This window comes from Prionailurus bengalensis, chromosome E2, assembly GCF_016509475.1.
Source record: "Prionailurus bengalensis isolate Pbe53 chromosome E2, Fcat_Pben_1.1_paternal_pri, whole genome shotgun sequence".
Taxonomy (NCBI): Eukaryota; Metazoa; Chordata; class Mammalia; order Carnivora; family Felidae; genus Prionailurus; species Prionailurus bengalensis.
In genome coordinates, this window is record NC_057352.1 from 42,622,773 (window position 1) to 42,650,455 (window position 27,683).

At 51.6% G+C, this 27,683-nt stretch overlaps 1 protein-coding gene across 2 annotated transcripts in view; it reads left to right on the forward strand.

The window, feature by feature from the left end:
* Positions 1–27,480, forward strand: part of BEAN1 (brain expressed associated with NEDD4 1) — a 36,759-nt gene extending 9,279 nt beyond the window's left edge. Inside the window, exons 2-5 of one of the 2 annotated variants that reach the window (XM_043599400.1) lie at positions 579–685; positions 17,549–17,812; positions 24,245–24,392; positions 25,318–27,480. In XM_043599400.1, coding sequence (XP_043455335.1) covers positions 661–685; positions 17,549–17,812; positions 24,245–24,392; positions 25,318–25,645 — 765 coding nt within the window. In that variant the 5' untranslated portion in view covers positions 579–660 and the 3' untranslated portion in view covers positions 25,646–27,480. The remainder of the gene's footprint in view (positions 1–578; positions 686–17,548; positions 17,813–24,244; positions 24,393–25,317) is intronic. The other variant, XM_043599401.1, reaches the window with a different exon arrangement.
* The last annotated feature ends 203 nt before the right edge of the window (positions 27,481–27,683 follow it).

Consider the following 27,683-nt stretch of genomic DNA (forward strand, 5'->3'; position numbering starts at 1 on the left):
ACATAACCTCTGAGCTTCAACTTCCTTATTTATAAAATGGGAATGAAAAGAGCATCATCCCCTTAAAAGTGTTGGGATAATAGTAATAATAATAAGGTTTCAGTTAGGCAAACTCTGAATACCCTTCCAAAGCCAGCTCTAGGACCTTGAACTGGCACCTTACCCTTTCTACATCTGTTCCCCTTCTGTGATATGAGGACATTGGGCTGGTCTTTAAGGGTCCTTCCAGGTATAAAATGCTCAGAATGCCATGATCTATTGCAATTGTCCTAAGCAGGTTCATGAGACAGGAGAACACCAGGGTATCTCTCATTCCTGTTTAAGGGTCCACCCAGAGGAGATATTCCCCCCTCTACCCACCACTGACACCCCAGCATGCATTTGCCCCACCCCTGCCCCAGAACCCCCACACTCCGCCACCCAGAGCTCCCTCAGACCCCTGCCCAGACTGGGCACATGCTGTCACAGTCACCACCCTTTCCCCAGAGGTTAACAGCCCAGGGACCTGAATGCCAAGCTCACAGGGTCAGTGGGTACCATGTGGGCGCCCCATCACCTGTCTGTTTGTGTTTCTGCAGGTGAGCGGAGGATCCTTTTCTACAAGAAGTTGGAACTGTACAAGTGGGCAGGCTGGCTCCGCTATTTTGCTCCAAGGATTACATGTCCTTCAAACGCCCCTGCCCCTGTAAGTCTTCTCTTCACATCCTTCATGGCTCGGGGCCAGGCAAGGGCCGGGCTTAGAGTCAAGTTTGCAGAGAATGTTTCTAGGATGTTTAGCCAAAGAGCCCCAAGGGTCTGATCAGGGGCTGATGTGATATGATGGGTGGGGGGAGGGCAACACAGAAGACCCCTGACACAGAAGAGACATCCACTTTTACCAATCCCTCTGTATCAGCACTTGACAAAGTGTGGGTCGGGACTCCTCTGAGGGATATTAACGGGATTGTTTTTTGTTTGTTTGTTTTTTTAATTTTGTGGCCAAATGAATGTGGGAAATGCTGAGTGAGACAAGTTAAGTAGCTTTTGTTACCACAGGACTTTTCAGAGCCTTTAATGTGGTGATGTGTGTTGTGAGGCTGCCATAGGAAAGCGAAAGCCCAGTGGCCTTCCCAAATTTGACCACAAGGAGGGTCTCACGGGATGGGCGCTCCAGAACACACTCCTTGGAGTTCACTGTCCTAAGGAAACCTTTCCTGAAGCCCCTCATTTACTAATTAATTCATTTAATCTGCAGGAGCCTTGAGATGATTTTGTCCATAACATTCATGTCTTGGCTCCCTGATGTCCATGAGTTCAGGCAATGGGCTCAGTCAGGTGTACCCCTGGGGCTCGAGGCTGCAGCTCCCTTAGTCTCCACCAGCCCCACCTTCACTGACTCATGCTCCCACCCTTACTGTGGCGTCCCCTTTACCTGTCCCCATGGCAGCCACCTGCTTTCTCTTGTGATATCCCCTGTGCCCCCCCAAAACCGTCATCACTTGGTGCCACTTGGGAGGACTTGCATAACACCCCCCCCATCCCTTCTCCTTGATGAGTCAGGACTATGAGTCTGTGTGAAATCAAGGGCCTCGCCCTAGCCCTCCTCTATCTATTTGTCATCTCCCCCTCTACCGTGCTCACTCTAGCTAATCCCTCACCCCCACTCACCAATGTCTGTTCTAATGTGCACCACTGGTTACATGTCACTGCTTCGGGTTGGGGTCCTCTCTTCTAAATGGTAGAAACCTCAGTTGTTAAACCTTTGAACCTCAAGGGACTGCTGCTGGGGGCGGGCAGAGGAAGCTGGTGTATCCCGTTGGGGTGGGGCCATCACGAGGTATGCCCTGGGGAAGAAGGGGCTGGTGGGATTCATTGTCCCAGGAGCGGTGTTGGGGGGTGGTACTAGTACAAGCTCAGTAAATTACTATTACTGTTGTCACTGCTGCTGCGGCATAATCAGGAAATCGGAGCCCAAGTTCAGGCCAGGTAAGAAGGCTACCCATTCAGGGACACGTTGGAGCCCAGGGACACCTGCCCCACAGAGGGCTAGAATGGCCACATCCTCACCCCCTTGAGCAGCTGGGAATGGAGAAGGCTGGTAAAGAGTTAAACTGGGTTGCTGAGTGTAGAGCGCATTCCAGAACTTTCTGGGGTCAAGCCAGACCCCGCAAAGCCCTGCCTGTCTGCATAAACAGAGGCCATCGGCACAGGACAGCCCTCTGCATACTCACCTCCTGAGGTTAACAGGGTGTGGTCATCGATATTCGGGGCTGTTCAGAAGCAGTTCCTACACATCCCTACAGGCCCAGTGCCTGGCATGCAGTAAGCACTCAATAAATGTCTGTTGAATGAATAAATGTATAGTTAAACACTCTGGATGAGGTGCTGAAAGCAGTGGATGGGGGAGGAGCTGAAGCTCCTGACTGTGCCATCGGATTCTCCCCATGGCTTTGGCTGGCCAGTCCTCCTTTGTAAGATGAAGGGGTGGTCTGAGGCCAGTGGGCTCTGGGAGCTCGGGGCTGCTGTGAGCCTCCACAGAAAGCAAGGGGCACATGTGCGGGCAGAACCCTCACCCCTCCACCCCACCCCACCGCTTCAGCCAGTGCAGCTCTACTCACATCTATATATAGGTTGGGATCTGTTCAGATTTTACGGAGAAGGGGTCCCTGGCAATGACAGGCCCAGCACTGTGGGGCTGTCCAGACCTACCCCTTCCTCCATCATCCCTCTCCTTCTCTGCCAGATTTTTCTTATGTCTTCCAGTCTGACTCCTTCCCTTTCCTCTGGAAAGTGTTCACTGCCCCTCCTTTCAGCAACCCCAGCCCACTTCAGTCTGGCTTCTGCACCCCCACCACACATCCCATTGACTTCTGTGTCACTAAACCCATTCTGTAGCTTCCGGTTCTCCCTGTTGGTCACTTCAGCTTTCTTGAAGACTTCTCCCTTTCATTCCCTGACCCTGAGCCCTCTGGGTTCTCTTCCGGCCCCTCTAGCCATCTGGTCCTCCTCTCACTGTCCACTGGTGGTGTCCTTTGGCAGTGGGGGAGGGTGGATTCTTGCCGTGCCTGCCCCGGGATGCTGGGGCCCAAGCCTCACCCCTGGCCTTCCCCCTGCACACACTCTAGACCTTCTCATCCCCTCTCTGCTTTCAGCTGAAGCTTCTAGGCCAGCAGCTTCCAAGGCTCTTTCCCAGCCTGGTTTCTGCCCACCTTCAGATTCCTTCTTCTGCCTTTTGCTGCCTGTCTCCCCTGGGCAGCCCATACCTCTTTTTTAAGTTTATTTATTTATTTATTTATTTATTATTTATTTTTTAATTTATTTTTGACAGAGACAGAGTGCGAGCATGAGCTGGGGAGGGGCAGAGAGAGAGGGAGACACAGAATCAGAAGCAGGCTCCAGGCTCTGAGCTGTCAGCACAGAGCCTGACTTGGGGCTCGAACTCACAGACTGTGAGATCATGACCTGGGCTGAAGTCAGACGCTCAACCGACTGAGCCACCCAGGCGCCCCAGGGCAGCCCCTACCTCTACACCTCGGATTCAGCCTGTCCCAGACACAGTTATTCACTCCAACTGGCTTGGCTTGGTTACTGTGTTGGTTTAGGGCACCACCATGTACTCAGTCCCTCAGGCCAGAAATCTGTGAGGGACCTTCAGTTCCCCTCCAACACACCCATCAGCACCAACTGCCTGAGGAGACCGGGAGGGGGGTGGGGTGGGGTCCAAATTGGGTCATCAGGTTGCCATTGAGACTCTGCCTCCGTCTGGGCCACACTTCAGATTCAACCTGGAAATTGCTGCCTCAGTAAATGTTTATCGCACAACCAGACACGTAAACAAATCAAGATGAAGCAGATGCCTTGTGGGCAGCCCCCTCAGCTCAGACAAGAGTCCCTCATACAAGTTCTGGAAGGGACGCAGAACCACAGAACTCCAGACATCCTAAAAACACTTGACACAGGAACATTCTAAGGGATGGAACCGGAAGTACCAGGAGGGCCCTGACATGAACACACACACTCTTTTGTAACACCTCCTTTCCTGTACTGTGAATTTAGACATCTAATGGAATTTATTTAACTTTCTTAGCTCATAAAATTATCTTTCCCAGTACATGTGAAGATACCAAAGCCCATTAAAACCTGGAAAAGTTAGGGGAGGAGCCATAGCTTGTTCCCATTTGGGTTTCCCTACACCTAATCCCCTGCCAATGGGGAAAAGTCCCCAGAAGGAAAAACAAACCCTAAAGGTTCCTAAGCAAGACCCCACTCCTAGCAGGGGGGTCCGGAGACTGAGGAGAGTGAGTGGGGAAAGGTAACCAGTGTAGGGGGAGAGCCAGGCAACAGACATGGGTCTGCCCAGTTTCCACAGCTTCAGACACTGGGCAAAGCAGGACCGTCCATTGGCCTCTTGGGAGATGAGCAGGAGTTAACCAGACCAGGCTGGGTCAACTCCTCCCAGGCACTGCCCACACCGCACACTTCCCACTCCCTCTACCCCATCTCACCCACCTTGTGGGCACTGCAGCTCATCCCTGGCTTCCAGAGACAGCCCCCTCCCCCAAGTTCTGCAGGTTAAGAAGACTTAAGGCAGAGGGTGGAGGCAAGAACAGGAAGGGGAAGCTCAGTAGGCTTCGACCACTGCGAGAGAGAAGTCAGGTCTTCTGTCTGTGACTGCCAGGCCAGTGAGCCATTTTCTAGCCTTAAGCCACTCTGTGAGGTGGAGGAGGACCAGCCTGGCTCCTCAGGAAAACTGGAGACATGGGAGTCTTCTCCATCTGCCTCCAGCTGGGCAGCGTGGCCCAGGATTCACCCTGGACCCAGGTTCCAAGAACAGATGCTTCACAACCTCTTCTTAGCCCCTGGCAGAGTCCTGTGGAGCTCCCTGTGACATGGGGGTGGCCTGCTTCCCACTGGCCTTGGGAGATACATCTGGGGAAGGAGGGGCTTTGGGGACCCCGGAGAGACTGAGCCTGTACCAAAGCAGGAAGGAGGGGGTTAGGGTTGCATCCACTGATCCACGGAGAAGTCAGCTGGGACTTGTCTCTGCTAAGCTCTTGGGCTGCCGACAGGCTGGCAGGAACTGCAGTCTGGCAGAGCCTCTGGGTGGGTTTGGGTCTCTCGCAGAATCAGTGTAACGTGGTAGACAGTGCTTGGGTTCGTGTACAACCTAGTGCTGACACTTACCAGCTATTACATCTGGAGCAAGCTATTTAACAACTACAAGTCCCAATTTGCTCCTCTATAACATGGAAATAGTCCTACCAGCCTTTTGGTTTGATGTTCAGATTTAACCTGCTCCACGAGGAGAATCTAGCTTGATGCCAGACACTGAGAAGATGCTCAAGAAGCTTGAAAGTCCTGTCCTTTTGACCACCTCCTCCCTACACAGCTTAGTGTTACCCATGCCTTTAGTGATAGAGCAGGGAAAACAGAGACACATGGGAATTTTGGAGGTAAATTTGGGATTCGGACCAGATACTACTATTTTCTGCTCTGCTCATTATGATAAGAGTTACCTCTGCAGAGACTTAGCTGTCAATAGAAGGAAGGACTTGAGGACAAGGAACACAAATGACAGGACACGCTCACAATTTGCCACTACTGTTCCTAGAGCAGACACTGCCTATCAATTGCAGCACTCCTTCCTACTGAGCCTGGATGCAACATGAGACTCCCTTAAACACACACAAGCACCACGCAATGATCATTGGCCTGTGGGATGAAACCCCTATTCGTTCCTTGCTGTGGCCTGACTTTGGAGTGGGCAAGAGAATAGCAGAAGTGACTTCAGGTAGACATTTCTCTCTGAGTCTCAGTTTTTTCATCTGTAACATGGAAGTTAATTAAAGGCTCCACCTCAGAGGGTTGCTGTAAGGATCAAATGAGATATTGTAGATAAAGGGCTCACAAGGCCTATGATCATTTCCTCACATGGCTTCCTTGAAGCAGTCCTGCAAGGGAAGGATGAGTGTGCTCATTCCACACATGAGAAAGCTGAGCCTCGAGGACAGGGGGAGACCGCACTAGGTGACACAGCTAGAAAACGACGGGGCCAGGGATACAACCCAGGTGGGTCTTTCCAGGGCTCAATTGTAGCTAAACCACAGATGGACAAAAGGACAAGGGCGGAGTCCAGTCCAGTCCTTCATCCCCACCCCTTGGATGGAGAGTCCACTCTGCAGCAGGACCATGAATGCCCTGGCTACCTGTCCTCAGAGTTCTCTGGTCTGGCAGGGTCTGACTACAGCAAGTGCTCAGCCTCTGATAGCTAATCTTAATTTGAAATGCACATTTTATATTAGAATCCCTGGCAGGAAGGCATCAACTTCAGCTTGAACACCTAATGTGTTCTGTACTACAGGTATTCCCCAGTGTTTGAAAGTTTGAGTTATGCCACTTCACTTTTACAAAAGAGCCAAGTTAGTACCTGTTTTCACTAACCGAAAGAAATCGGAAGACAATTTCGCTTTTGTGAAAAAAGGCGAGAAGTGAAAACTGTTCAGCATTTCTTTCAAAAGCAAGCCATGATAGAAGCAGCGCACACCCCAAACAGCAAGAGTGGGCCCACCAAGCTCCTTCCCCAGAACCACACCCAGCATCTCCTCATCCAGCCACCATAGCTTTGAACTCTGTCTGGGAGCACCTGTGCCCTATCTTGATTTTGTGCATCCGTTAGCAAGATGTGTCCTAAGTTATCAGAAAAGCCTAAAAGAGGTTATTTTGGGGGTCTGGGGACACTAAAACCTTTTTTTCCAAATAAATTAATGGTAATTTCTTCTTCACTTTACGCCATTTTGGCTATGAAAGATTTCATGGGAACCCTTTACTTTCAGAGAGCGGGGAAAACCTGTGATGACACAGTACCCCCAGCCTTTGCAGGGCACTCACAGCTGGCAACGTTCTTGAATTTCACTGTCCCCCACCCCCCTTGGCAGCGAGCTCCCTAGGTGATATCATCCAGCCTCATGGCATTGAGCAGCACCCATACACTGACAGCCCCCAAATTTACATCTCTGGCTCCAGACTCTCCCTGAGCTCCAGACTCCTATATCCGACAGTCTGGCCCACTCAGATGTATCTCCACTCAGATGTCTGTTCAGTGTCTCTCCAGAGCATCTCAGATGTAACATGTCAAAACCTTAAATCTTTACTCCCACTCCCCCACCAAACCTGCCCGTCATCCTCCCCATCTCCGTAAATGGCAGCTCAGTCCTTTCTTGTGTTCAGGCTCCAAACTTGGTCAATTCTTAGTGCTCTCTTTCTCATCCACCACCACTCCGTTTAATCTGCAGATCCTAATGGTTTTACCTTCAAATCGGACTCCATCTTTCCTCCTGGACCCAGGCACCATTGCCATCACTTGGACCACTGTCCAGACTCTTCTGCCACAACCAGGGAGTATTGGAAAAGGAAAAATCTAAAAATTGAGCCCTAGGTTGGTGGAGGGGAAAATGGCTTCTGTATCTAGAAATCTTGTCAAGGGAAGCATGATCTTCAGAGTCGTCACCTGTGGCATCACAGGGCCAAGTGCACTGGGAGAGAGGAGATGGATTTTCCTGCAAATAGAAATGTGTAAGGACACTGCCATTTCTCTGCCAAGAGCTACCCTAGATTAGCTACCTGAAACTCAGCTCTGCCTGCACCTGGAACTATGCCCAGGGTGACTGGGAAAAACTGGTTGTCCTCTGTGATGTCACTGCAGAAGCGTGCAGGCCTGCTTGCTTTCCAGAGAGAAGAAAGAGGCCCCAAGAGAGACAAGTCACATGCCCAGGGACCCGCCAGGGGAGGAGATAGGATTCAAAAGCAGGGCTTCTGGATCTAAGCCCAGGGCACTGGCCACACTGATCCCTCTGGGAGCTTGAGTACATTTCACCTCCCAGAGTCCTCTCTCTTTGCTTCTCTCTACATGTAAACACCACGTCCCCCATCAGCCCCCTGACGGTCGGCTTCTCGGGGCTGTTCCCTCTGCCCCTGTGCCACAACTGGACTCCATGTCTGTAGGTAATCTCTAGGCCTTGCCAGAGACAGTCATTCCAGAGCTATTCTCTGCCCATCCCCGGGCCCTTCGTCCCCTGGATGATACTTGTCTCCCCTAGGAATGGGGGTAAATGTGAGGATTGGGGAAGGGGTGTTGCAAGAAAAACAGCGAGAATAAAATTTTGTCAATGTAAAAGCCAAGGTGGGCCCCTTTTAAGATGGATGGCAGCCTTATTAAGAGTTTTTGTCTATTTTTGAAAGTTCAGGTTTTTGATTCAATGAAATTTAAAGGATTGCTCATGAAATAGTTTAAATTGTTTCAAAAATCTCATTTCTTTGAGATAAAAAGCGACCTCCAACATTTTAAAGTATTGACAGTGATCCCAACAGTTTAAGTACTGTCCTTACCATACATGTGGCTATTGTGCGTGCAGCGTGTCACTGACACTTCCTAAACAATGGGAGTCATGGCACCGTGGCACTCTCCTGTGTTCCCCTCACAATGGGGCAGGGTGATCAATTATACCTGCACGAAACCAGTGCACTGGCGTATCTACCAAGCGTAAAATCCAATTATCTAAAACAACATGACTCTCAAATTCTCAGACACTATGTAATTTATAACTGGATTTGTATATTCAGAAACCTGTGGAGTGTTCTTTGAATTCTTTTCAAATATAAATTATATTGAGTATTAACTAAAAACACTGAACTAAATAGCTTAACCACAAGAGGGGCTGAAGTTTGGCGTATGATTCAATGAATGTTTACCCATCATTTCAGTCTCAATTTTGGCTCAGTCCTAGCACATCCACCCATTTCTCTCACAGTAGAATTTATTTTTAAGTGCACAAGAGTGAGAGGCCAGCTATACACCATTGTCTTGTTACGAGGGCCACAGGGACGGCCAGCTGACAAAAGGCGCGTGAGAGGGGAAAGGTGCACACGGTATTTTCCCCTTGTTCAGCAGCAGCTTTGACTTAGAACAGAATGCAAAAACATATTATAAAAACAGAACGAGGGTCTGTTTCTAGGTTTGATTGAGTCACCAAGGACTGCACTTCTGCTGCAGAAGCCATTGCAGGAGGGAGGTACCGAAGGGACGCTAATACTAAAACATAGATGATCAGAGGCACCGAAGGCCTCTGAGGGTTACGTGAGGCATCATCAAAAGACAGCCCTGGGTAAATATCGCACGTTTCCGGTCAGCTGCTAAGACTTGCATTTTTCCAACCGAAAAGCAATCCTGCAGGACTTTTTACTTATCACTTGTTTGGAGAAAGGCTGTCTTAGGTCCCTTCATTGAACATGAAGCCTAGATTCCCAAGTTAGTTTTCCTGTATCACCACAAGACGTACTACACTGTTAACACTGTTTGACACTGACCTGTTGTAATTGACAGTGTCGCTATTCTCTTGGGTATCCCGCAAAGAACAAACCCATTAGAGGGAAACAGCTCATTGTGAAACAGTGGATTGTTCCACAAAGATGTGAAGAAGGACTCTTGCATCTTGGCATCTATTAACCACTTCCAGGCATCCATACAGACAGGAACCTCCATGGGAAGCATTCTCCAGTGTCCTGCGCAGGTTGCAAATGATGAATGTATTTAGAAAGTCTTTCACAACTTTCTTCCTGCTCCAGCCATGGCCTTGATCCTGTTCCCATCTCAGTCCTGGGCAGCTCCTTGGCCCCCTGCCCACCTCCCATGAAGCTCAAACTCCTACCAAAGATCTTTAATATAGCCCAACTTATCCATTTTTTTAATGGTTAGTACCTGTGTATCTATTTAAGAAACCCAAGGTCATGAAGATACACTGCAGTGTTTTCCTCTTGAAGCTTTACTGTTTTGCCTTTCATATTTAGATCTATGTCTAGGAGATATTCTTAAGATTTTAAGGTTTAAAATCTTGAGCCTTGAAGTAATAGAGGTTCCGAGGGGTGAACTGCTCAGAGGGTACTGCCTGCAAGAAGCAGGGCCAGGATTTGAACCCAGGACTATGTGTCTTACTTAGCTAGAGCCTAGGACAAGATGCGCTGGCAGGGGAGCTCTAGGCTTCCCCCCAAGGAAGGTGGCTGAGGAGTCATCCCTTCTCCCAAAGGACCATAGGCCACTCACATCAGGATACAGAATACTGGTGAATAAAGGGCCTGATACTGGGGCTGGTTTGGCTCCTAAGACGGCTCAGGGCTGCAAAGCAATCTTGGGGGGCAAACATCCCATAATGTTCTTAGGAGTTCATGTTCCATGAACCACCTGCTGAGAAACTCTTCCAAAGCTCTGTGGTTCAATGTGATGTTGACATGCAATTAAGATCACTGGATTTATCATGGCCAAGAGGTCTCTGGCTTTGCCTAGTCTATTAGTTTTTCTCATCCTACTTACTGAAGTGACATATTAATAGATTTCCTGGTCTTAAACCATTCTTGCATTCCTAGAATAAGCCCTCTCTACATATGGGATACTATTTTTTTCATTTAAAGGTGTTTTTTTTTTTTTTGAGAGAGAGAGAGAGAGAGAGAGAGAGAGAGAGAGAGAGAATCCCAAGCAGGCTCAGCACTGTGAGTGCAGAGCCTGACATGGGGCTCGATCTCACAAACCACGAGATTATGACCTGAGCCAAAATCAAGAGTCAGATGCTTAACTGATTCAGCCACCCAGGCGCCCCTGGGATATTATTTTCCACATGCTGCTGCCCTCGTGCTGGTTTCCCAGGTGCCCTTGTAAATTCTGGGAGGTGAGGGAACCTCTGTGGAGCAGGGGACAAAGTCCCATCACCTGTAACGTTTTCCAGGATCAGAACCCACAAAAGCAAAAGGCCAAAGCAAAACTTGAGGAAGATGATACTGTGGCCCAAGTACACGGCCCTAGCCTGGCCCAGCTATGGTGGGAAAGCCGAGGATAATTTGCAGCATTCATAAATTTAACATTTTATCTATCAATTATTCATTGAACTTCCTGGAAAGTCCATGTTGTAGTAAATGGTCGTTTTTCCAAGCTATGATTTTGAGTCTTGTAATGCAAGCTGATGAGTGGGCCAAGCCAGCCCCCCAGCATCTGCTTCTCAACACAGTTCCACGATTTCCTACTCATCGAGCATGACAGTGACTCACCTGGTGTTACATAACCCTGTGTTCTTTGTGGAAAATAGCCTAAGAGCCAACTCTAGGTGTGGACAAAAGAGGAAGGAAAATGAGGAGATCAGGGCCAGTGATGATTCTAGCAAGAAAATGAGAGTTTGGTGTGGGTTCAAGTGGAAAGCCTAATTCTGTCATGGCTTTGGTTCTGTAACATAGGCCAGTTCCCCATTTCCTCTGCAGAAATAGGGAAAAGTGGTTTGTGATGCTGTTACAGTGAGTTTTCCAGCCATTAAATAATCCATCAAACCAGAGATAAAACCTCAGTGAATGATGACAAGACAGTAAACTTGCAGAATTTAGATATGTAGAAGTACATGTGAGTTAATTTTGGTGAATTTATTTAAGTGGCATCTTAATAATATCTTACATGGTCTCTTAATAGTGGAATAAATCACTTTCATCTTATATTTATGGAACCATGAAAGGCCTGTGGGTAGTCACTTATATATTCCAGTTATTTTTTAATGCAGTGGTTGAAAATCTTCTAGGCAGTGGAGCACTCTCCTATTACCCCTGATATGGAAATCAGATGGAAGCAGGGCTCTTCAGTGTGGAGGGAGAGCAGTGAGCTCCATCCTATACCAGCCTTTCCCCCTCAGCACTGGGGCACCTGTGTGGGACCTCTTGCCTTCCACAGTTTGAGAGGTTCATTTTCATCTGACTCATATCATGTCTCCACTGTCTAGAACATGTCCAGGCATGGACTACGCACTTAGTATTGGTGAGTGGATGGATAGATAGATGGATGGATGGATGGATGGATGGATGGATGGATGGATATATGGATGGATGAATGATCAAGTGAATGGTGAGTGGATGCCTAGGTAGGTAAATACATAGGAGGATGGATGATTGGTTGGCTGAGTGAATTTATAGAGGATTGATGGTAGATGACTTTATATTCCAATCTTTCTATCTACTATAATCTGCCCCACTTGTAATGCCACAAATGGCCAAATAAAAGTTTCAGGACCCTGACATGACATTAGCTGACTTCTTATAGAGATGTATCCTCATTATAAGAAGAATCCTGTACACCAAGTAGCCTTTTCCTCACCCCCATAATCCCAACATTCAGCTGCCATCAAGATGACATCCTACAGCCTCGCCCCAGGAGCACCTCCTCCTTTCCTGAGCTCTGTTGGCACCTCACCCCTCTGTGCACCTTCCTCCCTCCTCTCATGTTGTCCTGCTGGTTTGTCCCCCAAGACCCAGCACCCCTGCATGGATGTCCCTGACCGGTCCCCGGCACTCTGACATCTCTCCATCACAGTTGCCTGGCAACCAGAGGATAGGGATCAGGAAGTTGGCTGAGAGGCCACCCTAAAAAGCAGAGAAGGAGACCCAGAAATGCCTAAGCAAGTGGGCCTCCCTTGCCGTGTCTCCTGCCCCAGCCCCTCTCCACATCCCTGCTGGGAGGCTGGGACCAGCCAAAGGCGAGCAGAGAGAAGACAGTGCCTGAATCCTCTTCTCCATATTCTGTGCAGTGACCGCACGGCCTCACCCTGGTGGTGTTAGCAGTATAGGAAGAAGTACACTGCCAAGGCCAGACTTGCCAGGGAAGTGGACCTGTGACAAATGTCTTCAGACTTTTCTGTGACAGGAGTCATCAGTCAGACTTGAGTCTGTGGCCCCCCCTTTCTCTTCTAGCCAGCCTCTCAGAGGGGGCGGGCAGCACTCTAGGTCCAAAGATGTTAGCTTAGCACCTCCAGTGTCTCAGTGCCCTTTCTTTGTCACTGCTCCTCAGGTGGCTTCAGTCTGCAAAGACCGCCTCCCTGTACAGTCCCCAGACAGAGGGACTGTAGAGCTGCCTGTACACTACACTCAGCAAGGACTTGATAATGATCATCAGCCTCATTTCCCCTACCCTGCATGTTCCCCAGACTGAAGCCAGCCCTGACCCCATTCCCCTGACACAGGACTGGATCTTCCTGCCCCTCCTCATACCCTCTGTGCTCACCTGGCTGCCACCACCCTCCCCACCCCTCTCAGACCCATTCACCCGCCCTGGAGGGAGGACCGTTTGAGAATAAGTGTCTCTTTGGACAGCTGGCAAGCAAGTCCAGAGAGGGCAGAGGCATGCCAAAGGTCACACAGCAAGCGAGTGATAGAACCAGGAACAGAATCCAGTTCTTCCACCTCTACCCCTACCACGTCCTGCTCTCTTCCCCTGCTCTGTGCCACTGTTTGATGAATTATTAGACACGCCTGGGTTCAAATCCCAGATCTTCCATAAAACTAGGGCAAATCTTCAGCTCACCAAGACCCAGTGTCCTCCTCTATAAATGAGGGGAACAAAGGCATCTGCACAGAGGAGAAGCAAGCCCTAGACTCAGCTCCACATCCAGGCCTGGGTCATGTAGAACCTTCTGACTCAGTTGTGGTTCCCAGTCCCAGCCCTGGACCAGAAGTCTGGAGGCAGAGGCTTCTGCCTGGCACAGCAGTGGCCATTGGACCCAGGCACCACCCCAGCCCCAGAGAGGGCTTTGGGACCCCATCTGCAGAGAGGGGGAAGCATCAGGCCTGTCTCTGAGGCCTGCTCTGGGCACATCAACTCGGAGAGGCAAAGGAACTCTCTACAGTGGCCTTATGCCCATCAAGTGAGATCAACTGAGCCCTGCTCCATGCTCAGCTCTGCACAGTATGGAGCCGCGGGCCTCAGCCTCCTCCACCCCAGCTCTGTGCTCACGTGGACCCTGACTGCAGCCTCCTCACTGGTCTCCCACTTCCCACCCTGCCCCCCTTATGCAGCCAGAGGGCTCTCCTAAAACACTCTGAACACGCTCCTTCATCCATGTCTCTTCTTTGCCCTTGGGATAAAGGATAACTCTTGATTCAACATTCAAGATCCCTCATGGTCTGGCCAATGTCAGCCCCTCTAACCTCAGCCTCTACCTCTCTCATGATTCCTCAAATGCACCGAGCCCTCCTTGGGGGCCCCACAGTTCTTCTTTGGTGGAATTTGCCAGACTGACTTACCATTGATCTGGAGCCCACCCCAGACCCAGACTCCTCAGTTAAGCCCTGATTTACTCCCCTATATGATAGCACCTCCTCCATTCCAACAATCTTCCAGTGCTTGTAAACAGCTATAAATCCCGTGTCTGGGCTGGACAATTGGGTGAGTGATGGGAAGAAGGAAGGGCCAGCGGGTGAGTGAGAATGACTGAGCAGCTCACGTGGTCCACCCCCACACACTCAAGCACACAGAGCAAGCCAACTCTGACTTCCCTCCATGCCATTCAAATGGCTCCTGGGCTCCCTTTCTGTGCTGGCCTTGCCCAAAGCACTGGAGAAACCTGGTGACAAGACAGATAGGACTCACATCCTGCCCTCCAGGGGCCCTCAGCCTACCAGGAACCAGAGCGAGTATGAGTGGAGGCTTGGGAATTGCATAGAACAGGCTGGATCTAAGTTCTGGCTCCACTTTGACTAGATCTGTGCCTCAGCTTCCCCATCTATAAACTGGGGGGAAAGACAACACCTACCTCTCAGGTTGCTGTGATGGTAAATGAGATAATGGTGCTTATAAAGGGTGTAGAGCCTGACCAGTCCTGATAGATCCTCAGTGAGAGCTACCATATCATTCACATTGTTCCTTGGTGGGGAAATTGCCCCAGGGCCCCTCATCACAGTCCCAAGCACACCTCTGGAACAGATGCAGAGATAGAAGATATACAGAATAGGGGGCCCCTCCCCCAGCCCTCGATTGTTTGCTCCTCTTCCTGAATACCTGCTTGCTGTGATCTGTCTCTTCCCAACACGCACTGGCTCCCTTCTCTGGAATCCCGGTGTCTTATCAGCAATGTTCAGCTGTTGATATGCCTTCACGCTGGATAAGCCATAGGTCATAGCCTGCTTTGACTATAATAAAGTGATCCAGAAGCAGCAAAGCATCATTTTAGGGATAGGAACATTTTCATTTATCAAGATCAAAAAAAAAAAAAAAGAAGAAGAAGAAGAAAAGAAAAGAAACGAGCTCTCAGAGCCTAGTACCTGATAATCACAGAATAGCACCTTGGCTAAGAGCATGGGGCTTAGGCTGCCCACTGCCCCAGGTCCCTCTGTGGGCTATGTGACTTTGGGCAAGTTACTTAACTTGCCTGGGGCTCAGTTTCCGCACCTATTAAATTGGGGATCCCATCACAGTCCATCATGAGAATTGAGGTAATCTAGTGTGTGAGACCTACCGAGCATGGTGGGGGACACACAGTAAATGTTCCAGAGACAGTACCTACTCCTGCTGGTATATCGAGCGGGGTGGGGGGAGGCAGCCTCTCAGGGAAGAGATGGTATTTTGAGGTACAATTTCCTTTTGATCATGGGCACCTGTGGAAGGAGCTTGGGAAAAAGTTCAAGATAGAGGCAAAGCTTGCTTTATCCTCTGTCCTTGTGCAGCTGGTGTGCGGTGGGCAGAGAGGCAGAGGGGTGGGGCACAGGGGCTGTCAGAGAGGTCATATATATCTTGTTGATAAAATGGACCCTGTGTTTAGAAATTGGGAGACTTTCCCTCATAATTTAAAGCAGCACCTACCTCTGCTGGTCACGGTGACTGGAAGATTAATTTCTCAACTGGCCATGCAGGCAGGCACCTGTGCCAACTGGCTCCATCTGCAGGCACGGGTGATGCCATCTCTGTGCCCAACTGGTAATGAGACAGGCACTGCCGGGGGGCGGGGGGGTGGGGGTTGAGGCTCTCATCTGATGCCAAGGCCGTGGAGGGAGGAGCATCCTCAAGGTGACCCTGAGGGGCCAGCACCTTGCTGCATGCTGAGGAGGACAGGCACGTGTGCACACATCCAACACTAGGGGTTCACGCTGGGTACCTGCAGCCTTGATGGGCCAGCTCTCTGGTGCTATGTCTGCCTTGAGTCATGGGTGACCAGTGTGTCCCAAGTCATGCACACACTGAACAGGACACACTGAACAGGACAGTGTGTGGACCCCATACACTTCTACCTTCTCCAAGGAGAGCTGATACTGTGGACACTCCTAAGTCCTGCTCTTGGCTTCGGATGTGAGAGGCCACATGGTGAGGAGGAAGAGGGTGACATTGATTGGACAGCTGGCTGGCCTGTACTTTAATGGAGAGTATATGGTAGCAGGTGGCCACTGGCTTAGCTCTAGTCCAAGCCAAAGCCCTAGCCCCCAGCTCAGGAGTGGTAGCATGGGGCACTGAGGTCACACTAGATGAGTGGGGCCAAAAGCTCCATTTCATGCCCAGGTATAATCACTGTGTGGAGTGCTGTGTTGAAAAAGATGCTGAGGCTGCCTCCTGGACCAAACAGGAAACAGAACCACTGTCAGTAGCTTCTGCCACTGGCCCAGCTTGAGGGAAGAGTGGTGGGCTTGTTCCATGTCCACAGCCAAAGACTGATTCCTCCTAAACTGAGGTCACACTGGACGACTGAAGCAGATCTCTTTTGCCTGAGACACAGACAAGGCGGGGAGCCTCACTTTGCCACCTTTCATCTCTGGGTCTTGAAGAAAAATGGAAAACTTTAGCTTAGGGTAGCTAGCTGACAGCCAAGGGAATAAAAATAAGAAGCTGGAACTTCATCAAAAGTTAAGCCGTCACAACCAGTCAAGAGCAGACACAAAACCAAATTCTGTACCTTGTTGAAAGTGGGGTACTGAAGTCTCCAACTGTTACTGTTGCATCGTGGGTTTCTCCCTTCAGCCTTTGTTCCATGTATCTTAGGACTGTGTTCTTAGGTGCATATATGTTTATAATTGCTATAGCTTTCTGATGGGTTGACCCTTTGTCATAAAATGTCCCTCTCATCTCTAATGGCATTTTTTGTTTTAGATTAAAGTCTATTTTTTTCTAATATTAGTATAGCCACTCTGGGAGGCCTCCTCTGATCTGATCTGATCTGACCCCCTGACACATCTGGGTCAGTTACCACTTGATCTCCCTAGAGTGCCCCGGGTAAGGTTTCACCCTGGAGCAGGAGGCCAGCGTTAGAGGCCAACAGAGTTGGTCCTCATACTTTGACCTTCTGTGCATTCCCCACCCCTTGCCAAGACCTTGGTAAGGTTATGCTGACCTTCCAACCTCATGTCTTGGTGGAATGGAGTCCCTGTCTAGTACTGAGTCTTGGGTTCCAGCCTCAGCTCTGCCACTCATTTGCTGTGTGGCTTGGGCAAGTTCATTGCCCTCTCTGAGCTTCTCTTTTGCTATCTGTGAGTTAGCTGCGCTGTCAGGACAGAGGCTGGAGAGGAGAGGAGGGGAGGTCAGCCGCCATTGGCAGAGGCTCCTGCAGGCCGTAGGACACAGTGCTGCTCCCTTCCTCCCTGGCACGAGAACAGCTAGGACACAGTCCATGGGGCGGACCCCAGACGGTCCTCCATTTATTTAGGGACAAATAACTCACAGGGCAGCATGTATGGAGGAGAAATTGTGGCAGGTTCTGTGCCTTAGTCCAGTGTCCTCTCTCTTTGTTCCCAGTAGCTCGCTACAACCGTACCAGCTATTTCTACCCCACGTTCTCAGAAAGTTCGGAGCACAGCCACCTGCTCGTGTCTCCTGTGCTGGTGGCAAGTGCAGTCATAGGTGTGGTCATCATCCTCTCCTGCATTACCATCATCGTTGGCAGCATCCGCAGGGACCGGCAGGCCCGGCTCCAGCGTCACCGCCACCGCCACCGCCGCCACCATCACCACCACCATCACCACCGCCGCCGCCGCCATCGAGAGTATGAGCAAGGCTACGGTGAGCTGCCGTCCACCCCGGGCCCAGCCTCCCATCCAGCTGTGACAACCCGTGGGGGAGGGGGCAGCCCTGTCATGGTGGGGGCGGGCAGGGTGGTTGGCAGGGCATCCAGGAGGTGGTCAGGAAGAGACCAGAGGCACTCACCAGAATGTTCTTGGGGGCCTGAGAAGTCCAGTAGTCTGCCAAGGGTGAGGCTGAAGGTCAAAGAGAGGATGTGGTGCTACTCTCCAGCCTTGGCCACTGTTGGTCCAGGCTTTACTGACAGCTGGTCCATCTGGTGCCTGGATGGAGAGACAGATGGAGAGAGGGATGGGGGAGCAGGATGACAGGAAAGATCAGTAGGGGGTAAGGACATGGATAGGTGGGGGCACTGGGTGGGATGAGTGAGTGGATGGACCAGAAGCTGGATGGAAAGACGGATGCGTGGGTGGGATGGGGGATGGATGGCTAAATGGGAGGGTGAAAGGTGGATGAATGAAGAGATGGATGGATGGTTGGATGGGGGGTGGACAGAGGTGTGGACTGGGTGGGATGTGCGAGTGCATGGATAGAGGCGATAGGTGTGGATGGACAGAAGATGGGTAGATAGGAAGGTAGAGGGATGGGTAGTGGGGGGGTTGGATGGGTACATGAATAAGTGGATAGATGAATGATGGCATGAATTACGAGTGAATGAATCTATCCCCAGAGAACTGGCAAAATGCAAACAGAACTGGTCTGAGAGTTTCTCCATTAGGGGAATTACCCTTACACAGATTTGGTTGCAATTCTTTGGCTGACCCGTTCCAGAAGTGTCCATCTGGCCAGAAGGCTCCAGAGCCATAGCAGGGCCCAAGAGCCTTCCCTCCTACAGGGCAGACAGAGCTTGAGAGAAAGAAAGAAAGGAAAAATTTAAAAACAGGTTAGATGGGATCTCATCAGCCTGGACCTTGGGAGGCCTGAAATCCACAGCCCCCTCCCAACACGCCCTGATTAGCCGGAAGCTTTGGGCCACTTCCTGTCCCTTTCCACACAGTTAATTGATTGAGGAAGGTGACACCTTTTAGGGATTAGGAATACCCACAGTTGGTGTGCTAAAGCAGGTAGGAACAGGGAGGTGGGCGCTCACTGCAGGTCTGGCCCTTCTCATGCAGAATCTCATTTAATCCTCACAGCAGTCCTGGAGGCAGCTGCTGTTTATTGCCTTCCCAACTCACAGATAAGGAAGTTGAGGTTGGGGTATTCAGGCTATTGTAACAAAAATACCATAAACTGGAAGGCTTGTAAACAAGAGAAATTTATTTCTCAGCTCTGGAGGCTGGGGACTCCCAAGATCAAAGCACCTGCAGATTTGGTATCTTGTGAGGGTCTGCCTCTGACTCATAGGGGAGCCTTCTCCCTGTGTCCTCACATGGTAGAAGGGACAAGCTAGCTCTCTGTGGTCTCAGGACACTGATCCCAACTATAAGGGGTCCACCCTCATGATGTAATCACCTCCCAAAGGCCCCACCCCCAATTAGTAGCACCTTGGAGGTTCAGATTTCAATATACAAATGGGTGAGGGGGTGGAAAGAAACATTCAGACCAAAGCAGGGTGGCTAAGTAACCTACCTAGGGTCACACAGCCAGGTGGACCCCAGATTTGAGCCCAGGTGGCCTGATCTGGATTCCTGCAGGATAATACTGCACAGCACTGCCTTGGAGGGGCCGGTGCTCACGCCCCTGAGGGAGGTTGCTGGTGTGGGGGCAATGCCAGCATGGGCCCTGCATGAGCTCAGGGCACTGTCTGGCAGACACACTCAAGACCTAGGGGCCCTTCAGACCTAGATGTTGCTCCTGCGGCAATGCGGTCAGGAGAAGTCAAAGAGCAGGAAGCTGGGCCTCTGGACAAGACACGGAGAGACATCACCGTGGCAGGGGTGGCGCAATGGAAGAAAGATGCAGCAGGTCAATGGTTCACCCTCACTGCCCAACAATGGAGACTAAACAGAAAAGTCAGCATTAATAAAGCAGATGTCAAAAGCTCAGCCAGCCCAGTGTCCTCTAGAGTCCCCAGAAGCCAAGGACTCCCCAAGAAGCCAAGCCAGGAGCATTTCCCAGACCAGCCTGACCCTCAGGGAGGGCAGGACTCCTGCCCAGAGAATGCCCACCCCTGGCAAGGAGCCCAGGTCCCACTATCAGCCTCCCACTATGCTGCTGGTCAGGCCCAGGATGGCCACCCTGCCAGCCTCCCATGGCCCCACTCTTGCCTTCCTTCCTCCAGCTTGTCCCCAAGCACTTCTTTTGTGCTCCTTCCCAACTCCACTCCTTTGCACATGCCCTTCCTAGGCCGAGAATGCCATTCCCTGTACTTCCCCCACTGACAAAAGCCTGCTTGTCCTTCCAGACACAATTCAAATGTCATTTCCTTTTGGGAGCTGCTCTGGCCCCCTCATCCCTTCCAGGCAGGGTTGAATCACCCTTCCCTGCACTTCCTTGACTTACCCACACTTCTCCCAATGCTCCTGTCATGGGATGACAGGGAAAGCAGGGCTGTGTTACATCAGGGAGAGCAGGGCCTGTGAGTAGCTCTCACCCAGCTGGGCCCATAGCCCCACACAGGATCTGGCCCAGAGAACATGCTCCACAGGCAAGGGTAAGAACGACCTCATTTCCTCCTCACGGCAAGAGCTGTATTAGCCCATTTTAAAGACTGGGCAACCAAAGCAGCTTGTTGAACAGCCTGAAAGCACCAGGCCTGGGCCTGGTACTTAGAGCATAGGAGAGGGGCCCACGGTAGATCCCAAGCTGAAGTTTGAGAGGTCAACCTTGGCCTCGAGGAGGCAAATGGCCCTGGGGGTCACAGGGCCAGTGCCACACAAGCAAGGCCCTGGCCCTGATCTCTGGAGTAGGTGGGTTGACGGCAGGTTAGAGCCAGGCCAAGTCTGGGGACAGGCCTCTGCTGCCGTGTGCTGACAGACAACAGCCCAGCGTCCCTGTCACGATGGGTACCCATTTTTGGGGCTCCCGCCTCCCTGCCCCACTTCTCTTCTCAGCTCTTGCCTTGGCACCTCCCTGGGGCCCCAGTGGGGAGCCCAGAGGCACTGATGCCCCCCACAGCTTCCTCCGGCCTTCTGGAGGGAACACAGAGGCAGCCAGGAGCCTTGGAAAGACGCTAAGGAGGAGAAGGAAGCCTGCTGTGGTGCGCAGCTGTGGGGAGAACAAAATAGCAGAGCACCCACAAGCATCCACCTGTTGGCACTGGGGGCCCCTCTGTCCTACAGACACCCCCTCCCCCTGGTGCTAGTGATCGAGGCTCTCCTGGTCTCACTCCTGCCACTCTGCCTGCTCCTTCTCAGACTTTTTTGTAGATTCCCATTCTCTGAGCAGAGGAATATCAAGGTCCCTCAGAGCCCAACCCTTGGCCCTGGGCTCTCTAGAGAGGGCCCTCCCCGCTCCATCTCAGCCACCTGCCAGCTTCTAGCACCACCCATCAGCCTCGGCCAGGCCCCCCCCCAGGTATCTCTCCTTGAGGGGTTATGGGCCCCTCAGACCCCAGATTCCAAAATGGCCTTCAACTTCCACATCCCACTGTACAACCTCGGGGAAGTTGTTCAACCACTCACTGTGCACCACAGGTGAGTCATCTATATGATGGGTGGGTACACAGGGATCCTGAACTGTGGACACTTCCATCCTCCGCTCGACACCCCTTAGTGGCTCCCCACTGCCCTCAGGACCAAGCTGGCCCTCCTCCGCCTATCCACAGGACCCTCCTGCAGTCTGGCCAGGCACAGAAAGAGGAGCCAATAAATGACTGAGAATGAATGAATGAATGAATGAATGAATGAAACCCTATTTCCATAAGATGGAAAGATCTTGCGTTTTAGGAGACAGATCTGCTCTCCTCTTACTTGCTGGGGTTTGGAGAAAGTGGCCCCACCTCTCAGTTTCTACGTCTGAGAGCAGGAGATGGCCACCGTGCCCCCACAGTTGTGAAGGTGAGTGTGGTCATGAGGATAGCACACAGGAGGTGCCCAGGGATGTAAATTCCTGCTCCCCACTCCCAGGCTTGTCAAGGGATGTGCACTGGGGTTTGGGCTAAATCATGAACCAAGGTGTTTCTTACTTTTGGTAAAGAAAGGGATAAGGGGTGTCACTTTCCATGAGGGGGTTAGGGGGGCTTCTGGAGGCCTGGACCATCTGGATCTGTGCTGACATGGAAGATGGGGAAGGAGAAATTACTAAGAAAGTAATTTGGGGAGTTCAAATGAGGGGTCAGGGGAGTCTTTCCAACTGTTCCTCAGGAGCTCTGTTGGGAGTGAGCTGGGTCATTTTGGGATTTGGGGTCTGAGCTAGGTGAGCGCCTCAGAGCAGTCCCAGTCTCCCTAAGGTGCTGAGCCCCCAGGATGCCCAAGAAAAGCAGCCAAGGAGAGAGACGAACGAACGGCAGTGTGGCTTGGCCTTATCAGCTCTTAGGCCTACCTACCAGGGCCACTCCCACTTGGTTCCAGGGACCGGCCTCTGCCTTCCTAGGTTTGGACAGCCACAACCCCCTGCATGGTGGAGGGGGCCCTCCCCGGCACCGGAGCCCCAAGGCCTAGGCTCCACTTCAGTCTTCACCTTGTTTCATGCTTCCTTCTTTCCTGAGTTTCTTCCTCAAATTCTTCCAGAAATTCTCACCCTTCAGCTGCTGCCCTAAAGGGAAACAAATCTCATTTCAGCTCCTTTTTATAGCATGTGTTATTGGGTACCTTTTCCCTAGTACAAAAGTAATATGTGTTCACCATGGAAAATTTTAAAATACATAAAATCTAAAGAAGAAAATAAGGGTCACAATCTTGTCGTCAAGACAGAGCCACTGTTAATGTGTTTGGAATATTCTCTTCTGAGAGCTTTCTCGATGTCAGTAGATAACCTTGGGATTACATCTGCAGATAGAGTTTCACGTCCAGATTTTTCTACTCACCATGGTATCAGGAGTGGGAAAAAGAAATTAGGGAAGAAAGAGCAGTCTTTATGGTTATACAGACTGCGCGGGAATTCCAGCTCCATGACCCTGAGCCTCAGCTTTTTAGTCTGCCTGTAGAATGGGGACGGACATGGGGCGCCTGGGTGGCGCAGTCGGTTAAGCGTCCGACTTCAGCCAGGTCACGATCTCGCGGTCTGTGAGTTCGAGCCCCGCATCGGGCTCTGGGCTGACGGCTCGGAGCCTGGAGCCTGTTTCCGATTCTGTGTCTCCCTCTCTCTCTGACCCTCCCCCGTTCATGCTCTGTCTCTCTCTGTCCCAAAAATAAATAAACGTTGAAAAAAAAAAAGAATTAAAAAAAAAAAAAGAATGGGGACGGACAGTGCTGCTGATCCAAAAGAAAGGTCATGAGCCCCACCCCGGACAGATAAGCCCCGCCCCTGGTGTTGAGTCCTGCTCTCTGAGGGGAGGAGCCATCTGAGAGCCCACTGTGGGCAGGGGACTTCATGCCTCAGTCGTCTTTGCAGCTCCCACTGTCCCATAGCCCCTGCTAGAACTGTCAGAAACGGGGCGATGGAGAGCTGAGAGTGAGGAGACAGGATATCCAGCTGCCCTCTGGCCCTACCAATAATTTGCTTTGTGGCCTCTGGCAAGTCACTGAGCCTCTCTGAACCACACTGGTAGAATGAGAAGATTGTGCTCTATCAGCACTTCCTAAGCAGTGTTACTAGATCTAAGAAAAGAAGATTCTGGCGTCAGATGTTGCATAAGCACAGTCAAATGTGTTTCTCAGCTGCAGGACTTCTCAGAGCCTTTGATGTGCTGATATATGTGATGTGTACACACAAACGCACGCACGCACAGAAGAGAATGCAGTATATGGAGTCATAAGAAATCATAGAAGCACCTTTTCTCTTGGATAATTGCAGTGAATGATGTGTGCAGGGAGTAGGGAGGCCTGACCCCAGAGACCTCTGTAGCCCTCACTCCCTAACTCTCCAGTTTCATGCCCAGCCTTTCTCCATAGTTCAAAGCTTCCGTTTCACACCACACTCTTCTTTCTAATCTCCTTCCTTGGCTCAAGCTGGTCTGTTCCCTCTGCCTTGCTTCTCCCCCTTCTCTTGGCTAATTCCTAGATAAGACTCGGCTTTAGGAGCCCCTCCTCCAGGAAGCCCTCCCCAACCTCCAGGCTGGGTCGGCCCATCTCTGCCACAGGACTGGTACTGCATCTATCAAATCTCATGACACACTGCTCAGTACGGAGCTGTCCCCAGGCCAGGCTGCTTACCACCCTGGGAGCCCCACTTTCTCTCTGAGACCCTAAGCCCAGTGCAGCATCAGTGCTCACATTCTGGGGCTATCTCTGAGAGGATGGTAGGCAGCTGTGCTTGGTGAGGGACCAGGTAGTGAGCTGGAGAAAACAGAGTCTCAGTGGCCTCAGGTAGACACGTAAGGACCTCCCTGGCCCCGGCCTAAAGCCCAGGCTGACTGTCTGTCCTCTGCAGTGTCTGATGGGACCTACAGCCGCTCGAGCCACAGGATTCGCTACAGCTGCAGCCCTGTCGAAGACTGGTCCCCGCCCTTAGATCTCAGCTCTGATGGGGACGTGGATGTCACAGTGCTTCGAGACCTGTACCCAGATTCTCCCCCAGGGTAAGCAGGCCACTTGAAGGAGGAGGCCATGAGAGGGAGGGCCATTGGGTGTGAATCCCAGCCACCAAGGGAAATAGCAACACTTCCCCCAAATGGTGTAAATGCAGAAAATATCTTCTCAGTGGGTGTGGCCATCTCCTGACCAAGCAGGTCCCAGTGGGGCAGATAGACTCAACAGATGTCACCACAAGACACTAGAGAAGTAAGAGAAAAGTTCAGCTCCTTCAGACTGGGGTCGAGAGTAGAGGGTCCAGGCCCCAGCTCCTTACTATGCACCCAAAGCCCAAATCACACCCACTGGGTCAGGGGTCATTATGTCTAAACTGCACCTGTGGCCATGAGGTGGGACTGTCCCATTGGGGGATTCTTCTCGGGGGGGGGGGGCTTTGGATTCTCCCTGCCCCCCTTGGGCAGATCACCCACAGGTTAGTATTTGAAAAAAGAAGAGAGGTCAGGGCCCTCAGGCCCCAGAAACAGCCATATACCCCCATCACCCTTTACCCCCTGGGGGGCAGTGGATGCTTTTGTGGCCCTGCAGCTTCGGGTCTGGAAGGGCCACTTTGGGGTGACTTGAGACCCAAGAGGGTCAGGCAGCCCCAGGTTGCTCCCACTAGCACTGCTCACACTGGAAGATGCTCCATCAGCAGGGGCCACGGTTGTTCTGAGCAGTCTGAGACCCAGGGTTCGGTGACAGGCCCCCCCATATCCACACAAGTTCAGGACCAGAATCCGGCCTCAGTGGTTCTGGGGTGCCTTTCCTGGGGGAGTTGAGGGTTTCATTAGAGCCGGCATGGCAGAGGCCTGGCTTGGTCCACACCAGGGCAGCTGTCCCTGCTGATGGGCTCCCGGCCCTTGGAGAAAGACATCTGCACCTGCCCCTAAGGCCAGGTTCCGCAGGGCCCTGAGGGAACCTCTTCTCTTGTAGTTATGAGGAGTGTATGGGGCCAGGTGCCACCCAGCTGTACATCCCCACGGATGCACCACCACCCTACTCGCTGACCGACTCCTACCCCGTGCTGGATGGCATCATCGATGTGGGCGGTGGCCGTCACCAGCAGGCACAGAGGATCCTGGGCCAGGGTGGCCTCCGCACCGTCTCCATGGATACCCTGCCCCCTTATGAGGCTGTGTGTGGGGTCAACCCCCCATCAGGTCTGCTGCCGCTGCCAGGACCAGAACCAGGGCCAAGGAGCCCCCAGGGCTCACCCATCACAACCTGGGCCCTGGTCTCTGGCCCAGAAAGGATTCTGTGAGTGACCCAGCTAGCTAGGTCCTCCCGGTCCCTCGGGCTGAGCCACAAAGGGCGTGCACACACACACACACACACACACACACACACAAGGGCATGCACACACACACATACACTGATATGCACACACAGCACTCCCACATGCACACACATATACACAATCGTACACACACATACACACTGACACACCCATGTGCGCACACACACATCCAGATATGCACCACACATGTACAGACATGTGCATACACACAGCCCCCCCCACATCCACACAAAACCATCTGCTAAGGTTTCATTAAAAATGAAGCTTTCTTGACCTCCCGTCTCCTCCCCAGCCTGTTGGCCATGCCTCTGCAGACAATGCTGGGAGAAGACAGGTGGAGAAGGGACAAGAGCTTGCTCTTCCCTCTCCCTGGCCTGTTTGCCTCTGCCCTCACCTGGCAGGCTGTGCCCAAATTCTGATTCTGCCTCCAGAAACTGCTCGACCATCCCAGGTCAGCCGCTTGCCCCCTCCACCGCGGGGCAGCGTGCCCTCCTGGCTGGTGGGACAGGCTTCAGTGAGGTTCAGCTATACACTGTACCTCTCCCTCAATTCCAGGGCAGCCACAACATCACCACCCTGCCACTTATGGGGCAAGGGACACGGGTCTGGGGGCTCAGGCACAACCTGGAGGTCCTCACCACCCACCTTGCCCCCTCCCTAACCCAGCGCCCGCAGCCTGGTTGTGCTGGCGGAGTTATTTAGGAGGCCCCCACCCCAAGCGGCAGGTGATAAGCAGGGTCCTTGGTGGGCGTGTGACGATGGTGGTGGTGGGTCAGAGCTGTCCCCATGTCAGTCCAAACACTGCCCAGGGCTGAGGGTCTTCGAAGAGGAAGGCGGCCTAGGCACAGCTCTGAGGCAAAGAAGTGGCCCCTTGCGAAGTGTGCATGCCCAGCTGACCATTATGACCCAAGTGTGGGCTGTCCTCCTGGGTGGCCGCTCCTGGTTGAGAATTATGAGCCGATGTGTTCTGGTCCTGCCCTCCAGGGTGTGTGCAGATGTACAAGAAAGGGGAAGCGGGCCCCCTAAATACTAGCATGCCACCACGAGAGGCCGCATCTGGGCCTCACTGCCAGGGGCTCCACAGAAGGAGATATATGGGCATGACTGCTCATAGAGTGGCCCACAAATCCCAGCAAATCCCATCCAAGACCACGCAAGTAACAGAGCTGATTTCTGAAGACCCAGCCTGCCAGAGAGGGGCAGCCGAACATCTTCACGGAATGTCCCGCCAGCATTGCCGACGGCAGGAAGTGGAGCCTGGAGCCCACCCTGCCCCCCACCCCATCCATCCCCTACCCACATTCCAATTCCTCTATTGAAGGGCTAAGATATTTCAGTAATCCCTTTCTTGAGAAGGAGGGTATCCAGGATGGCAATCGTGAATTTTATTTTCTGTAGAAATAGGATTTCTTCTGGTGCAGAACTGAAAGAAATCCGTCCAGAGGTTCTGTGGCATCCTGGCACGCCCGACTCCCACCAGGAAAGGGACCTTGTTTACAAGCAGTTCTGTCCGCCTCTGTGGTGTACTGTTTTCTAGGCAAAAAAATATCTGTCTGTTGTACTGTATAGCCTTTAAATGCACTCCAGGGATGAGACTTTTAAGAAATGCATCTTGCTTCTGCAACCCTAGAGAGTACTGGGGGGAAAAAAGATTAAAATCCCTAAGTACTCATCAGTGTTTGAGGGGTGGAGCTAAACAGCTTTTCTTGTTCCTGGATTAAGCGCTACATAAGCAACAATGTATCTTTTCTGTGTTCAAAATAAATATATCGTATCAATAAAAATGTTGCAAGAAATAACATTCTCAAAGAGTGCATGGACTGCAGGAGGAGGGGTGGTGCAGGGCAGCGGGTGGGCTCGCACCATCTGACAAAACAAACAGCAGCAAACTGAAATATCTTATTTCCCCCAAGATGGGCAGCCCTGGAAGCGTCACTTTCCTATTGACATGGATATTTGGCAAGTCGGTGCCTTACACGAGTTCCTTTTTTTTTCTTAACCT